At 40.7% G+C, this 18,196-nt stretch overlaps 1 protein-coding gene across 3 annotated transcripts in view; it reads left to right on the forward strand.

Annotated features, from left to right (window-relative positions):
* LOC115136019 (opioid-binding protein/cell adhesion molecule-like) overlaps positions 1 to 18,196 on the forward strand; it is a 346,162-nt gene that overhangs the window by 247,498 nt on the left and 80,468 nt on the right. For all 3 annotated transcript variants that reach the window (XM_029671347.2, XM_029671345.2, XM_029671348.2), the window contains one exon: positions 16,272 to 16,507. In XM_029671347.2, coding sequence (XP_029527207.1) covers positions 16,272 to 16,507 — 236 coding nt within the window. The remainder of the gene's footprint in view (positions 1 to 16,271; positions 16,508 to 18,196) is intronic.

Consider the following 18,196-nt stretch of genomic DNA (forward strand, 5'->3'; position numbering starts at 1 on the left):
CGCTTGTTGCAATTTCAATGATGCTCTCTTGTTCAGATATCGGTAAGTGGACTGGAGGCAAGGTATGAAAGGGATAACAAATCCAGTTGTTTGTGTCTTCTCTTTTGAAAAAGTACCTGCATAATTGTGCACCCAACTCACTCATGTGCTTCGCTATATCACATTTGACATTGTCCGTCAGCTTGAGTTCATTTGCACACAAAAAAAACATACAATGAAGGAAAGACCTGTGTGTTTGTCCCGCACATTGAATATAGCTGCAGAGAGTCCCTGTAATCCTAGATGTAGATAATTCAGGCGAGAAAAAACATCAACCAGATAGGCCAGTCGTGTGAGAAACTCGTTATCATGCAAGCGGTCAGACGTGAAAGTTATGGTCAGTTAATAAAACTAAGATCTTCTCTCAATTAAAAAAAAAAAAAACGTGTCAATACTTTGCCCTTTGATAACCAGCGCAGTTCTGTATGTTGTAAAAGCGTTACACTCGCATTAACATCTGCTAACCATGTGTATGTGACAAATTTGATTTGATTTGGATTTGATTTTGTCGCTGCCCATATCATTGCATAGTGTAGAAAATACACGAGAGTTCAGGGGCCTTGTTTGAACAAAGTTAACCATTTTCACTGTAGTGTCCAAAACTTCTTTCAAGCTATCAGGCATTCCCTTGGCAGCAAGAACCTCTCGGTGGATGCGGCAGTGTACCGAAGTGGCGTCGGGAGAAACTGCTTGCGCAAACGTTACCACTCCACTATGTCTCCCTGTCATGGCTTTTGCGCCATCAGTACAGATACCAACATGAGCCGCAGCTACATTTGGCTACATACGGACCGTTAGTGGAATTCCCATTAGAGAGTAACGGTTAATGTGATTGGATGTTAATTATTTGACTAGACTACCTGTATTTGACATTGTGTTGTTATTTCGCTGAACATTAGATGGTAATTACACTATAATTACAGTTCAAACTAATGCCCAAATCAAGCTCACAATGAGTATTGATGTTTTAAAGCACCTCTTGTCATTGCCTCCTCCTCAATACATATTACAATTGACAGGGCTGGTAATTAGCCACTCTGACATTAGCTAATTATTTTAAACAGAATTGAAGGCTCTCGATTAGCAAACTGCTATTTAATTTAACCTGATTGTCTTTTGTCATTGTTTTGTCTGGCTATGTTATAACTTCCCCTTACGTAGACCGACAGGCTGTGTCTGAAAACATTATCCTTGTTTCCTCTGTCCTTGTTTCCTTAATTCCTCTCAAAGCTCATTGGAAGAGGTGGTCCCAGTGAGGTACTTTCAATCCTTTCCTCCAATGACTTTTGAGAAGAATTAAGGAAACAAGGATATAGGAAGCAAGGATTTGATGGTTAGTAATGTTTTCAGACACAGCCCAGGCTCCATCACGTTTGTCTCGCCAGATAGTTGCGAGATCATTTATATGTCTCTCTTGTCTGAGGGAGCCCAACAAAGTTGCTACCGTACGTTGCAGCCAATGTAATGACGGTCATCAATCCACCTAGCAACTAGAGCCAGGCTATCATTTATCTCTTTGCTGGGGCTCTGGGAGCAGCCTGGGCTCCTGACAATGATCTGCAATCACTAAAAGTCTTCTGCTGCGACTTGGTGACCTATCCATATCTTAGATCCGTAGTCCACTATCCATATCTTAGATCCGTAGTCCACATATAAATAAGAAAAAGGCTAGTACACATCATTTTGAGAAAACATGTAGCTTTTTAACATGCTCGACAGAGGGACGGAGGCTTATGCTTAAAGATTTCTCCAACATCATGTTAATGATTAACAATTAAAGGGACACTCATTGTACTGGAGTGAAAACATTTCTTGTACAAGGATATTTAGTGAGAGAGGATCTGAGGCTCTTTAAGACATTGTTTGTCTGACTCCGTCTTTTTTTGCAGGTAAATGGAGATCTTTCTAATGCATCCTGTTCCTAATATTACCATATTTCCAGCTGTCAGTATCCATGTCCTGCAGATACATATAATTGGGATAACTCTCGTTATTATCTCTGATAGTGATGTTGTTATTTTTAAATGTTAAGGCCTGGAGTTGTTTTCTAGATATGTAACTCTCAATGACCAGATATCTCTTTATTTTTTTACATTGGGTTTCACATAAGATGTTGCTATGAAGCAATATCCCATCAAAAATAATAATAATAATGCTAACAACAAGGTATTTCTATCTTTATCAACCAAATATGTTTGCTTGCACCCTAACGTTTTATGCCACTGCTGTGCCAGGTTGGTTCTCTATTTTATTTGTTATCTATTCAAGACCTCTCCAAATTGGATCTGCATTTGGCCATTAATAATGTTCAACAATTTAGATTTCCCAGTAGTGCTATTAACCTACTGAAGCATGCTGAAGTCAATCAGTTTGGGAAGTTTAAACTGCAAGGAGGTTCCGCAACCTGACATTAAAGTGGCACAAGGGAAATGAAAATGTGAGGACACCGAAATCAGTCTAAACATTTTGTAAAAATCAGTTCATGCTGTCTATTCGCGAGCAAATTACCACAAATTGATGCTGCTGTCTAGTCGGATTTTCAAATCAGGATGGAACAGTATTGTAGGAGTAAGAGACACTGATTTACAGCTTAGAATTCCATAGTAAACAACATTGAAGCGTAATATGACTTTATAACGTACTAAAACCATGTAACAAAAGGAAATGTAAATGGGCAGTTTGACAGGTCATTTTACACTACAGTGTTGCGTTGCCATTGGAGTTCTATTTCAAATCGAATCAAACGTTTTTGTCACATGCTTCATAAACAACTGGTGTAGTAGACTAACAGTGAAACGCTGCTTCCCAACAATGCAGAGAAGAAAATAGAAAAATAATGAATTAATAGAAAAATAATAAGACAAGGAAAAAATACAAGTAACAAATATATCCCCCTGTTCCGAGGACAAAAATATATATTTCTTGTTTTAAGTTTTTTTTGTTACGTATACATACATACATTTTACATTTTTTTGCATACTAAATACATGGTACTTTTATATACATAATTTCAAAGATATATATGACAAAGGTGTGTGTGTGTGTGTGTGTGTGTATATGTATATATATATATATATATATATAGCCTACTGTTCAAAGTTTGGGGTCACTTAGAAATGTCCTTGTTTTTGAAAGAAAAGCCTTTTGTTTTGTTCATTAAAATAACATAACATTTATCAGAAATACAGTGTAGACATTGTTAATGTTGTAAATGACTATTTTAGCTGGAAATGGCTGATATTTAATTGAATATCTACATAGGCGTACAGAGGCCCATTATCAGCAACCATCACTCCTGTGTTCCAATGGCATGTTGCGTTAGCTAATCCAAGTTTATAACTTTAAAAGGCTAATTGATCATTAGAAAACCCTTTTGCAATTATGTTAGCACAACAGAGAACTGTTGTTCTGATTAAAGAAGTAATCAAACTGGCCATCTTTAGTCTAGTTCAGTATCTGGAGCATCAGCATGTGTGGGTTTGATTACAGGCTCAAAATGGCCAGAAACAAAGACCTTCTTCTAAAACTCGTCAGTCTATTCTTGTTCTGAGAAATGAAGGTTATTCTTTGCGAGAAATTGCCAAGAAACTAAAGATCTCGTACAACTAACCAGAATAGAAGAGGAGTGGGAGGCCCCAGTGCACAACTGAGCAAGTACATTTGAGTGTCTAGTTTGAGAAACAGATTTCTCATAAGTCCTCAACTGGCAGCTTCATTAAATAGTACCCGCAAAACACCAGTCTCAATGTCAACAGTGAAGAGATGACTCCGGGATGCTCGCCTTCTCGGCAGAGTTCCTCTGTCCAGTGTTCTTTTGCCCATCTTAATCTTTTATTTTTATTGGGCAGTCTGAGATATGGCTTTTTCTTTGCAACTCTGCCTAGGAGGCCAGCATCCCGGAGTCGCCTCTTCACTGCTGACATTTAGGCTGGTGTTTTGCGGGTACTGATTACACTTTGGATCAGTACACACAGTCATTACAAAATATACAGGTGTCCTTCCTACCTCATTTGCCAGAGAGGAAGGAAACCGCTCAGGAATTTCACAGAGGCCAGTGGTGACTTTAAAACAGTTACCGATTTTAATGGCTATGATAGGAGAAACTGAGGATGGCTCAGCAACATTGTAGTTACTCCACAATTACTAACCTAATTGACAGAGTGAAAAGAAGGAAGCCTGTACAGAATAAAACATATTCCAAAACATGCATCCTGTTTGCAACAAGGCATTAAAGTAATATTGCAAAAAATATGGCAAAGCAATTAACTATTTGCCTCAAATATATTACTGAGTACCACTCTCCATATTTTAAAGCACGTGGCTGCATCACGTTATAGTATATCGTTAAGGACTGGAGACTTTTTCAGGATAAAGAATTGATGAAATGGAGCTAAGCCCAGGAAAAATCCTAGAGGAAGAACTGGTTCAGTCTGCTTTCGACCAGACACTGGGAGATACATTCACCTTTCAGCAGGACAATAACCTAAAACACAAGGCCAAATCTACACTGGAGTTCCTTTCTATTCAGGCTATAACACGACAAAATGTGGACTAAGTCAAGGGGTATGAATACATTCTGAAGGCACTGTATGTGATATGCCAAAAGAGATAAAGGTGCATAAAGGTTAAATACAGAAATTGGTTAACTATTTAACTAACTATTTCCATTGGAGTTCTATTGCCATATATTGCCGTTGGTGTTCATTTTAGGTCATTTTAAGACTTAGGTGATTGCAGCACAAAACCGATTTGGATAGTATTTGCTTGTAATATTTACATAAGTAAGACATGCATTTTTGTACAAGTGCTTCTAATATTGTAGCTGGCAACTCAAGACCGACCACATGCTGTGTTCCTGTAATGATTAGGGGTGTCAATTTAGGCTATTTGTTGTCTGTTGAATCAATGAGTGGCCATGCCAACAAACATTACATTTAAATATCCTGGTTCATAGAATGTTAATTGTTAATATTTCTAAATATTTCTCTCCCTGCAGCTCTCTCAAGGAAAAACACAGTACATGAATGTTATTGTATTCAACCCACTATCATTAAACCATGAAAGACATCATTAAGTGATGTACCAGACCAAAGTACTCCCATGGAGCTTTGCTCAATTGTAGTTTAATGTTCTCTATTGCATAACTTACTGGGTTTTACTGTTTAATGCATAACGTATGAATTAAAGTAAATACTGTATGGTGTCTAATATAACTTATATGATTATTAGATGAACGGAAGAGTTAAGGATGATTTTGTATACTGTAAATATGGCATCTGTCTGTTGGATGGTGATATGGAATCTCGAGCAGAATAGTTGTTATTCTATTAAATATCCCCCCACTCAGGTGGCTGACACTTTGTTAGCTCAGGGTGTACGATGGCAATGTGGCCTCACAATTAGAGGCCAAGGCAAGAGCCCAGCCCACGTAGTCAATAATGAGAATGTTGCTTGGGGTGCAAAACAGTGGCCTTCTGGTTTCTGCAAACACCGTTGAAGCACAGACATCACTCCCCTACTTTTTATCAACTCGTTATTCTGCGGTATCTATCACCTTTCAATGTCCCCCTGGAACAGATGATTTTGTTGGCTGTTTATTTAACTGTGTGTGTCCAAGTTCGACTTGGTCTCTGTGGCAGTAGGCGAGCTCTGTATAAGTATCTGTCTCAGCCTTGATTCCTGAATGAAGAGTTGAGGGCACAATAAGTAACACTTATTATCAAGGGACACATGGAGGTTTGCTCGAGTTCACCGCCATATTTTTGATGGAGGCCTCTGGATACAGAATTGATAGGCTCAGTAAAAACCTGCTGGATGTCCGCTCCAGTTAAAAGGATTTATGGTGTAAGAGCTCATACTGTAGTCATTAGGGACGAATGGAGAGGCAGCAACACTGGATGGCATACAGACATGGCTGTCCTCACTGCAGCAGTCGAAACACAATCTCAAAATGACATAGTTATTTTAGAAACAAGAGGGTGTGAGCTGAGGAAAGCAGAGAGAAAAAGGGAGGGAAGACTTTTGTTTGTGAATGCAGTCATTGCCAAGCGACGTCAGAGTGTTTGGTATCATTGAGAACTGCTTAATCTTGTGGTTGTCAATGGTTCCAATTAGAGGTCGACCGATTATGACTTTTCAACGACGATACCGATTATTGGAGGACCAAAAAAGCCAATACCGATTAATCGGACGATTTACAAATGTTTATTTAATTTGAAATAATGACAATTACAACAATACTGAATGAACACTTATTTTAACTTAATATAATACATCAATAAATCAATTTAGCCTCAAGTAAATAATGAAACATTCACTTCGGTTACATCAGCCTCATCTCGGGAGTTGATAGGCTTGAAGTCATAAACAGCGCAATGCTTGACGCACAACGAAGAGCTGCTGGCAAAACGCATGAAAGTGCTGTTTGAATTAATGTTTACACGCCTGCTTCTGCCTACCACCGCTCAGTCAGATACTTAGATACTTGTATGCTTGTATGCTCAGTCAGATTATATGCAACGCAGGACACGCTAGATAATATCTAATAATATCATCAAACATGTGTAGTTAACTAGTGATTATGATTGATGGTTTTTTATAAGAGAAGTTTAATGCTAGCTAGCAACTTACCTTGGCTTACTGCATTCGCGTAACAGGCAGTCTCCCCTGAATGAGGCAGTTAACCCACCGTTCCTAGGCCGTCATTGAAAATAAGAATGTGTTCTTAACTGACTTGCCTCGTTAAATAAAGATTAAATAAAGGTGTAAAAAATATATATATATACACATCAGCGCCCAAAGATACCGATTTCCGATTGTTATGAAAACTTGAAATTGGCCCTAATTAATCGGCCATTCCGATTAATCGGTTAACCTCTAGTTCCAATACATTGCCTACACTTCTGCTGGCTCATAGACTACTTTCAGGGCGAAGACCCATCTAACATCAAGTTGTAAAATAGTGAACTACTCTTTAAAGGCTAGCTTTCCTCTTTTGACCTTGTGATGTGTCTGGATTTTTCTGTGAAGGAGGGGTTTGCTAGGGTTTGCACTCTGTACTGTAGTTCATCAGAAACATAATTCAACTAGGCATTGTACTACCTGGCCTATACTGGAATCATGTGATCTGAACTAAGCGATATTTGTATATTTTTGCAACATTTATTTAAATGTTTAAAGCTCAGAATACTCCCAAACTATGGGTTATTTGTTGTGTTAGAAACATTCCATACACTTTACATCTCCATGTTTTACCCTGGTAACAGCCATTTAATCGTCTTGAAATAATGATTGAATGTGGTTAAAGCTGACGGTTTGTGCTATCAGCGATTCACATTGACACCCACCATTGTACTGTGAAGCAAAAGCCTTGACACTGGGTTACAAGTGGCTCTGACAGCTATCATAGATTCCCTATCATTAATTGTGATAATACAGTAACATGCAGCGAGACTGTGTACACATTCAACACTGCTGACCTTTCTCTTGAATAAATGAATACCTAATGAATAATTCATCACAATTATTTGTTGTATTATTTTTCTGCCTTGTTTTTGGAGTAAAAGTAATACACATGCCACAACCACGTGTGACCTTCTCATGGAACAATGATGAATATTAATAGAGCACTATTTTCATGACAAAAGTGGTCACAGCGTGATGTGATTTAACATTATTTCCGTTATTTAGATTAACAACAAATATGTGATGTTCCTGTAAGTATTTCAGTCAAAACATGTTATTACTTGAGTGGTAATAGTTTTTAAATTACAAGAAGAGGGATTAAACTCATCATGGTCCAGACTGAAGGCGTCAGTAGCTCTCCAGGACCAGTGTTGGACATCTCTGCTCTGTAGATATTCAACTTACTGCCAGTTTTTACTTTATTTGACCTTTATTTAACTAGTCAAGTCAGTTAAGAACAAATTCTTATTTTCAATGATGGCCTAGGAACAGTGGGTTAACTGCCTTTTTCAGGGGCAGAACGACAGATTTGTACCTTGTCAGCTTGGGGATTTGAACTTGCAACCTTTCGGTTACTAGCCCAACGCTCTAACCACAAGGCTTTTGTTGTCATCTGCAACAAGAAACAAACTTTTACAGCAAGGGTAGTAGTAACTGGTTTAAGGGAAGCGGGAGGATTTATACTGTTCTCTCTGTCCATCTAATCGGTCTTCTTTAACTTAATGAAATACATGTGAACATTGATTACTAAGACAACTTAGTAACTGCCTGCCAAGGAGAGGTAGTTGCCTAATGAATGTAGCGGGTAGTGTTGATGGTATGACCATTTACAGATCACAAGGCAATCCATGGTAAGTTATTTATCATGTCAGATAAATAAAAGCACAACCAATCTTTCAAAACAACCTTTAAGGCAAGCTTTCCTCTTTGTTGCAAAACGAACAAAGGGTCACTGAGCTAAAACACTCCAATAGGGTGTATTGCTGGACAGAGCAAAGGTTATTGGTCTTTTGTCATGAATATAACTTTTTTTGTTTTACTGTTGAATATTGTTATTTCGCTTTTCCTTCGGTAATACTTTTTTGAAGAAATCAGTCACTCACGTTAACCATTAGTCTTAGATTTGCATCACAAATGGTACAGTTCTCCAATAGTTTTGATATATGCCCACGGAGACCCACTCTTCCTTGTCCCCGTTTGGTATGCGCTGGAAGTCGAATTGGTATTATGAGCATTATGATATTCCTCCACTGAAGTTCATTGGATTGAAGGTTAGGCAAAGAGGTTAGGATCCAATAATCTGTCCTGAATACAAATCACATGTTTGTTACCACCAGTTCTCTTGGGGGCTCAGAGAGAAATCAGTTGAGGCTTCTCTCTTTTTCAAATAAATGGTTTGACTGGAATTTTCCACAAAGCATGCCTACTGGAGAATGCCAAGGATATGCAAATCGGACTTGGCGCACATTCTCATTGTAAATTGAAATTTAGCACAGGTGCTGACATTTAAATCAATGTATCATGATAATTGTGACAGAATAAATTTGCAAAATACTAAGCATACATTTTGTTTCCATAGAATGCTTGAATCATTTATAATGAGCCTCACGTATGTCATTTGGTGTTGAGTGCATAAAATCAATTCATAAGCCAAATATTACCACCAATCAATAGACACACTGAATGTATGAAAATAGATGATAATGTACAGTGCCTTCAGAAAGTATTCACACACCTCAACATTTTGTTGAGTTACAGCCGGAATTTAAAATGGATTAAATCGAGATGTATTGTCGCTGGCCTACATACAATACCCCATAATGTCAAAGTGGAATTATGTTTTCTAAATGTTTACAAATTAATAAAAAATGAAAAGCTGAAATGTCTCGTGTCAATAAGTATTCAACACCTTTGTTATGGGAAGCCTAAATAAGTTCAGGAGTAAAAATGTGCTAAACAAGACACATAATAAGTTGCATGGACTCACTCTGTTTTCAATAATAGTGTTTAACATAATTTTTCAATGACTACCTCATCTCTGTACCCCACATATACAATTATCTGTATGGTCCCTCAGTCGAGCAGTGAATTTCAAACACAGATTTAACCACAAAGACCAGGGAGGTTTTCCAATGCCTCGCAAAGAAGGGCACCTATTGGTAGATGGGTAAAACGAAAAGGGGTAATTGAAAATCCCTTTGAGCATGGTGATGTTATTAATTACATTTTGGATGGTGTATCAATACATGCAGTCGCTACAAAGCTACAGGCGTCCTTCCTAATTTAGTTGCCGGGGAGGAAGGAAACCACTCAGGGATTTCCCCATGAGGCCAATGGGCATTAAAACAGCTAGAGTTTAATGGCTGTGATAGGAGAAAACTGACGATGGATCAACATATTAGTTACTCAAATCAAATCAAATGTTATTTGTCACATACACATGGTTAGCAGATGTTAATGCGAGTGTAGCGAAATGCTTGTGCTTCTAGTTCCGACAATGCAGTGATAACCAACAAGTAATCTAACTAACAATTCCAAAACTACTGTCTTATACACAGTGTAAGGGGATAAAGAATATGTACATAAGGATATATGAATGAGTGATGGTACAGAGCAGCATACAGTAGATGGTATCGAGTACAGTATATACATATGAGATGAGTATGTAGACAAAGTAAACAAAGTGGCATAGTTAAAGTGGCTAGTGATACATGTATTACATAAGGATGCAGTCGATGATGTAGAGTACAGTATATACGTACGCATATGAGATGAATAATGTAGGGTAAGTAACATTATATAAGGTAGCATTGTTTAAAGTGGCTAGTGATATATTTACATCATTTCCCATCAATTCCCATTATTAAAGTGGCTGGAGTTGGGTCAGTGTCAATGACAGTGTGTTGGCAGCAGCCACTCAATGTTAGTGGTGGCTGTTTAACAGTCTGATGGCCTTGAGATAGAAGCTGTTTTTCAGTCTCTCGGTCCCAGCTTTGATGCACCTGTACTGACCTCGCCTTCTGGATGATAGCGGGGTGAACAGGCAGTGGTTCGGGTGGTTGATGTCCTTGATGATCTTTATGGCCTTCCTGTAACATCGGGTGGTGTAGGTGTCCTGGAGGGCAGGTAGTTTGCCCCGGTGATGCGTTGTGCAGACCTCACTACCCTCTGGAGAGCCTTACGGTTGAGGGCGGAGCAGTTGCCGTACCAGGCGGTGATACAGCCCGCCAGGATGCTCTCGATTGTGCATCTGTAGAAGTTTGTGAGTGCTTTTGGTGACAAGCCGAATTTCTTCAGCCTCCTGAGGTTGAAGAGGCGCTGCTGCGCCTTCTTCACGACGCTGTCAGTGTGAGTGGACCAATTCAGTTTGTCTGTGATGTGTATGCCGAGGAACTTAAAACTTGCTACCCTCTCCACTACTGTTCCATCGATGTGGATAGGGGTGTTCCCTCTGCTGTTTCCTGAAGTCCACAATCATCTCCTTAGTTTTGTTGGCGTTGAGTGTGAGGTTATTTTCCTGACACCACACTCCGAGGGCCCTCACCTCCTCCCTGTAGGCCGTCTCGTCGTTGTTGGTAATCAAGCCTACCACTGTTGTGTCGTCCGCAAACTTGATGATTGAGTTGGAGCGTGCGTGGCCACGCAGTCGTGGGTGAACAGGGAGTACAGGAGAGGGCTCAGAACGCACCCTTGTGGGGCCCCGTGTTGAGGATCAGCGGGGAGGAGATGTTGTTGCCTACCCTCACCACCTGGGGGCGGCCCATCAGGAAGTCCAGTACCCAGTTGCAGAGGGCGGGGTCGAGACCCAGGGTCTCGAGCTTGATGACGAGCTTGGAGGGTACTATGGTGTTGAATGCCGAGCTGTAGTCGATGAACAGCATTCTCACATAGGTATTCCTCTTGTCCAGGTGGGTTAGGGCAGTGTGCAGTGTGGTTGAGATTGCATCGTCTGTGGACCTATTTGGGCGGTAAGCAAATTGGAGTGGGTCTAGGGTGTCAGGTAGGGTGGAGGTGATATGGTCCTTGACTAGTCTCTCAAAGCACTTCATGATGACGGAAGTGAGTGCTACGGGCGGTAGTCGTTTAGCTCAGTTACCTTAGCTTTCTTGGGAACAGGAACAATGGTGGCCCTCTTGAAGCATGTGGGAACAGCAGACTGGTATAGAGATTGATTGAATATGTCCGTAAACACACCGGCCAGCTGGTCTGCGCATGCTCTGAGGCGCGGCTGGGGATGCCGTCTGGGCCTGCAGCCTTGCGAGGGTTAACACGTTTAAATGTCTTACTCACCTCGGCTGCAGTGAAGGAGAGACTGCATATTTTCGTTGCAGGCCGTGTCAGTGGCACTGTATTGTCCTCAAAGCGGGCAAAAAAGTTATTTAGTCTGCCTGGGAGCAAGACATCCTGGTCCGTGACTGGGCTGGGTTTCTTCTTGTAGTCCGTGATTGACTGTAGACCCTGCCACATGCCTCTTGTGTCTGAGCCGTTGAATTGAGATTCTACTTTGTCTCTGTACTGACGCTTAGCTTGTTTAATAGCCTTGCGGAGGGAATAGCTGCACTGTTTATATTCTGTCATGTTTCCGGTCACCTTGCCCTGATTAAAAGCAGTGGTTCACGCTTTCAGTTTCATGCGAATGCTGCCATCAATCCACGGTTTCTGGTTAGGGAATGTTTTTATCGTTGTTATGGGAACGACATCTTCGACGCACGTTCTAATGAACTCGCACACCGAATCAGCGTATTCGTCAATATTTTTATCTGACGCAATACGAAACATGTCCCAGTCCACGTGATGGAAGCAGTCTTGGAGTGTGGAGTCAGCTTGGTCTGACCAGCGTTGGACAGACCTCAGCGTGGGAGCCTCTTGTTTCAGTTTCTGCCTGTAGGCAGGGATCAACAAAATGGAGTCGTGGTCAGCTTTTCCGAAAGGGGGGGCAGGGCCTTATATGCGTCGCGGAAGTTAGAGTAACAGTGATCCAAGGTTTTACCACCCCTGGTTGCGCAATCGATATGCTGATAAAATTTAGGGAGTCTTGTTTTCAGATTAGCTTTGTTAAAATCCCCAGCTACAATGAATGCAGCCTCCGGATAAATGGTTTCCAGTTTGCAAAGAGTTAAATAAAGTTTGTTCAGAGCCATCGACGTGTCTGCTTGGGGGGGGGGGGTATATACGGCTGTGATTATAATCGAAGAGAATTCTCTTGGAAGATAATGCGGTCTACATTTGATTGTGAGGAATTCTAAATCAGGTGAACAGAAGGATTTGAGTTCCTGTATGTTTCCTTCATCACACCATGTCTCGTTAGTCATGAGGCATACGCCCCCGCCACTCTTCTTACCAGAAAGATGTTTGTTTCTGTCGGCGCGAAGCGTGGAGAAACCCGTTGGCTGCACCGCATCGGATAGCGTCTTCCCAGTAAGCCATGTTTCCGTGAAGCAGAGAACGTTGCAGTCTCTGATGTCCCTCTGGAATGCTACCCTTGCTCGGATTTCATCAACCTTGTTGTCAAGAGGCTGGACATTGGCAAGAAGAATACTCCACAATACTAGCCTAATTGACAGAGTGAATAGAATAACAATATAATTTCAGTAGTCCTCTATTATGATTAATTTTCTTCTCTCGCATAGCTCATTAGTACACCTTTGTGGTTGAATATATACGTATCTATTGTAGGTCCTAGGATACAACAATGAATAATGTGAAACAAATAAATACAGTCAAAGGATACCTTAAAATGTACAATAATGAGCACCTTGTGAAACAGCTGTGAAAACCAACATTGCAATATTTAAGATTTTTAATACATAAACTTTGATGTTTTTTTGGTACAGTTCATCATTATTTTATTTTCACCAATTTTTATTTTATTTTTATTTATTTATTTTTTGGTACACTCACATGGCAATCATAGACTAAAATACTGAATTCTGGTGTGTGGAATATTGAGGATGTGGTTGCTGTGGGAGGTTCAGCCTGTCACTTGTTCTCAACAGGCAGCCAGTCTCGGAAGGGGAACTTAAAGAGGGAGACTGCAAATTCCAGGCACTAATGCTCTCTTTGTTCTGAGTGTTTGCAATGCTAGTGTTTTTATTTAATCTGTGTATCTCTCATGCTATGTGCCCAGTATGATAGAGCAAGAAAACTAGACCCATAACCTGCCCAGGGACTGCGGTTGAAAATTAGCCGGCTGGCTAAAACCGGCACTTTTACTGAAACATTGATTAATGTGCACTGTCCCTGTAAAAATAAAATAAACTAAACTAAAACTCCAATTCGCATATCGCCCCAAGAGATCCACAAATGACGCAACCTCAATCACACTCCACACTGCCCTTTCCCACCTGGACACATTCTATGTGAGAATGCTGTTCATTGACTACAGCTCAGCGTTCAACACCATAGTGCCCACAAAGCTCAACACTAAGCTAAGGACCCTGAGACTAAACACCTCCCTCTGCAACTGGATCCTGCACTTCCTGACGGGCCGCCCCCAGGTGGTAATGGTAGGCAACAACACATCTGCCACGCTGATCGTCAACACCGGGGCCCCTCGGGTGCGTGCTTAGTCCCCTCCTGTACTCCGTGTTCACCCACGACTGCATTGCCAAGCACGACTCCAACACCATCATTAAGTTTACTGATGACACAACAGTGGTAGGCCTGATCACTGACAGCGATGAAACAGCCTATAAGGAGGAGGGCAGAGACCTTGCAGTGTGGTGCCAGGACAACAACCTCTCCCTCAATGTGAGCAAGACAAATGAGATGATTGTGGAAAAGGAGAGCTGAACTGGCCCCCATTAACATCGACGGGGCTGTAGTGGAGCGTGTCAAGAGTGTCAAGTTCCTTGGTGTCCACATCACCAACAAACTATCATGGTATGTGCATGTATGTGTGTATATATACACGGATAGATTGTTTCCATCAATGTAATTTTCTGCATAATTTCCAATCCACCATATATTTTTGGGGCAAATATATATATATTTTTGGGAATATATATATCTATATACGTATATATGTGTATTGGCTGATATTTTCACACACACACACGTGTGTATATATATATATGTGTGTATGGATGTTTATGTATATATATATTTACCCCAAAAATATATGGTGGATTGGAAATGATGCAGACCAATTACATTGATGGAAACAACAATCTATCTGTAATTTTAAAGCTGATCCACTCCCTAATATATATTTTTTTAGCTATCAGTGTCCAAACACTCCAAGACAGTCAAGAAGAGTGCACAATAACACCTTTTCCCCCTCAGGAGACTGAAAACATTTGGCATGGTTCCTCAGATCCTCAAAAAAGTTCTACAGCTGCACCATCGAAAGCATCCGGACCATTTGCATCACCACCTGGTATGGTAACTGCTCAGCATCTGACCATAAAGCGCTACATAGGGTAGTGCGTACGGCTCAATACATCACTGAAGCCAAGCTTCCTGCCATCCAGGACCTATATACTAGGTGGTGTCAGAGGAAGTCTTTGACCCCAGTCACCCAAGTCATAGACAGTTCTCTCTGCTACCGCACGGTAAGCGGTACCGGAGCGCGTTTAGTACAAACCGTTCCGCAACGTAGCAAACGATCATCAAGTGAACTGAACACACCTCATCACTCGACCTCAGGTGTTTTTGTCTGGGGCTACAACATAAATGTGTGCAGTTGGGGTACTCGGGGAGAGCTCAAAGTAGTCAGTTATGTTATCAAGGTCCTGGGGACTCACAGGCTGTTGTTCCATTCCAGTGCTAACATACTTGATTGAAATGCTCAAGGGCAGGGTGGTTAGTTGAATCAGATGTGCTGCTATTGGTCTGGAACAAACGCCTGTACATCATGTGGGTCCCCAGCAACAGTATTGAAGAACACCCTATATTGTAATAGAAATCCTGAGGTCTTACTTTCTCAAAAACTTCATACAAAAGCCACATCTTCACACAATAGTAGCATCAGCTGCACCATCGAGAGCATCCTCACGGGTTGCATCACTGCCTGGTATGGCAACTGCTCGGCCTCTGACCGCAAGGCACTACAGAGGGTAGTGCGTACGGCCAAGTACTTCACCGGGGCCAAGCTTCCTGCCATCCAGGACCTCTATTACCAGGCAGTGTCAGAGGTAGGCCCTCAAAATTGTCAAAGACTCCAGCCACCCTAGTCAAAGACTGTCCTCTCTCCTACCGCACGGCAAGCGGTACCGGAGCGCCAAGTCTAGGTCCAAGAGGCTCCTAAACAGCTTCTACCCCCCCAAGCCATAAGACTCCTGAACAGCTAATCAAATGGCTACCCAGACTATTTGCATTGCCCCCCCCCCCCCCCCGCCACGCTGCTGCTACTCTCTGTTATTATCTATGCACAGCCACTTTAATAACTCTACCTACATGTACATAATTTCCTCAATTACCTCTCCACTGGTGCCCCTGCACATTGACACATTGACTATGTACCAGTACCCCCTGTATATAGCCCCGCTATTGCTATTTACTGTTGCTCTTTAATGATTTGTTATTCTTATCTCTTTTTTTTTGTATTTTCTTAAAACTGCATTGTTGGTTAAGGGCTTGTAAGTAAGCATTTCACTGTAAGGTGTATTCGGCGCATGTGACAAATAACATTTGATTTGGTCGGTCAGACATCACTCGACCATCACTCGATTGTGCTTCACAACAGAATGGACACAATAGAACACTGTAAAAATATGCTGGAATGCATAACACTCATCCTCTCTCTGTTATTTCTGTTTTCCTCACAGATGTACTGTGGATAGCAAGGTATCGCGGGTGGCTTGGCTCAACCGCACCACCATTCTCTACGCGGGGGCTGACAAGTGGTCTCTGGACCCTCGAGTGGTCCGAATGGACAACACACCCGTGACAGAGTACAGCATAAAGATCCAGAACGTGAATGTACACGACGAGGGGCCCTACGTGTGCTCCATCCTCACAAGCAACAAACCCAAATCATCCAAAGTGCATCTCATCGTTCAAGGTACTGCACTTCTTCTCTCAGATTCTGTCCATTTACATAGTTCACTTGTGGTTTGTGATTTGTCAATTTTCCTTCTAGACGCATAGGGCTGAATAGATATCACTGTCTTTGCTTGGTAGTCTGACTGACTTTAGTGTTAAGTTTACAGATGCTATATTTCAAATTCTGGACTGTGATTGTTTTGACTTAACCAGTGAGAGACAAAGAGAAAGAAAACTTCTTAGTCGCCTTCGCCAGGATGATCTAATTATCTGAAACTTGCCAAACGTGATTCCCTGAGATGAAATTGGGATTTAATCTAGGTTTAATTTCAGGTCGTTGATAGATATTGATTTGGGGACACAGCAAGTTGGAGAATACCGTGGCCCCGTTTCAGTGCAAGGGCTTACTAAATCAGCTGTCGATACCTGGACTTTTGTTATCATTTACAGTGAACTCAATTTTCTTCTCGCTCAGTTTCCAAAAACAATTAGCACCACTGCCCTTTGTCGGCTTTAGTGGTACAGATCATGTAGACACACTCATTTGACGTTTAATTAAAACTGAACAAGATTAACTACGGACGAGAGTTTTTTATCATGTAAGATCTTGCATTTAGAATGGGACTAATGCCACAACAAACGACAGTATGCATGGAATCATAAAATAATTGACATTAGACATTTGGCAATGTCTATTTCTTGCGCAACAGAGTCCCCAAGGGTTCTTTATTGTCTTATTTGAAAATGCAACTTTTTTCTAAGAAAACAATCTGTTACTCATTAACCTTTTGAATTTAGCCCTGACACTAATTACTGGGAAAATAAAAATAATAATTGGCAGTTATTTACTTTAAAAATTAGCAGCGGCTTTATATATATAAAAAAAGAGTTCAGTCTGTGAACACAGAACAAATTACTGTACTTAAATCATTATTCCAAACTGTAATTAACAGATCATTGGAAGGAATTCTGGCTACTCTGTATAATTACTCTTCATAATATGTCATTAATTTATTACATGCTGCTGCTACTCTGTACTTTATTTGACTCTTATTATTATCTATCCTGATGCCTAGTCACTTTACCTTGCCTTCATGTGCATATCTACCTCAAATACCTCATACCCCTGCACATTGATCTGGTACTCCCTGTATATAGCTCCATTCTTGTGTATTTTATTCCTTGTATTAATATATACACTACCGCTCAAAAGTTTGGGGTCACATAGAAATGTCCTTGTTTTTTAAATAAGAATTTTTTTTTGGTCCATTAAAATAACATCAAATTTATCAGAAATACAGTGTAGACATTGTTAATGTTATAAATGACTATTGTAGCTGTAAACGGCTGATATTTAATGGAATATCTACATAGGCGTACAGAGGCCCATTATCAGCAACCATCACTCCTGTGTTCCAAAGGCACGTTGTGTTAGCTAATCAAAGTTTATCATTTTAAAAGGCTAATATATCATTAGAAAACCTGTTTGCAGTTATATTAGCACAGCTGGAAACTCTTGTTCTGATTAAAGAAGCAATAAAACAGGCCTTCTTTAGACTAATTGAGTATGTGGAGAATCAGCATTTGTGGGTTTGATTACAGGCTCAAAATGGCCAGAAATGGCCAGAAAATACTTTCTTCTGAAACTCGTCAGTCGAGTCTTGTTCTGAGAAATGCAGGCTATTCCTTGCGAGAAATTGCCAAGAAA

This window comes from Oncorhynchus nerka, linkage group LG10, assembly GCF_034236695.1.
Source record: "Oncorhynchus nerka isolate Pitt River linkage group LG10, Oner_Uvic_2.0, whole genome shotgun sequence".
In the NCBI taxonomy this organism is placed as follows: domain Eukaryota; kingdom Metazoa; phylum Chordata; class Actinopteri; order Salmoniformes; family Salmonidae; genus Oncorhynchus; species Oncorhynchus nerka.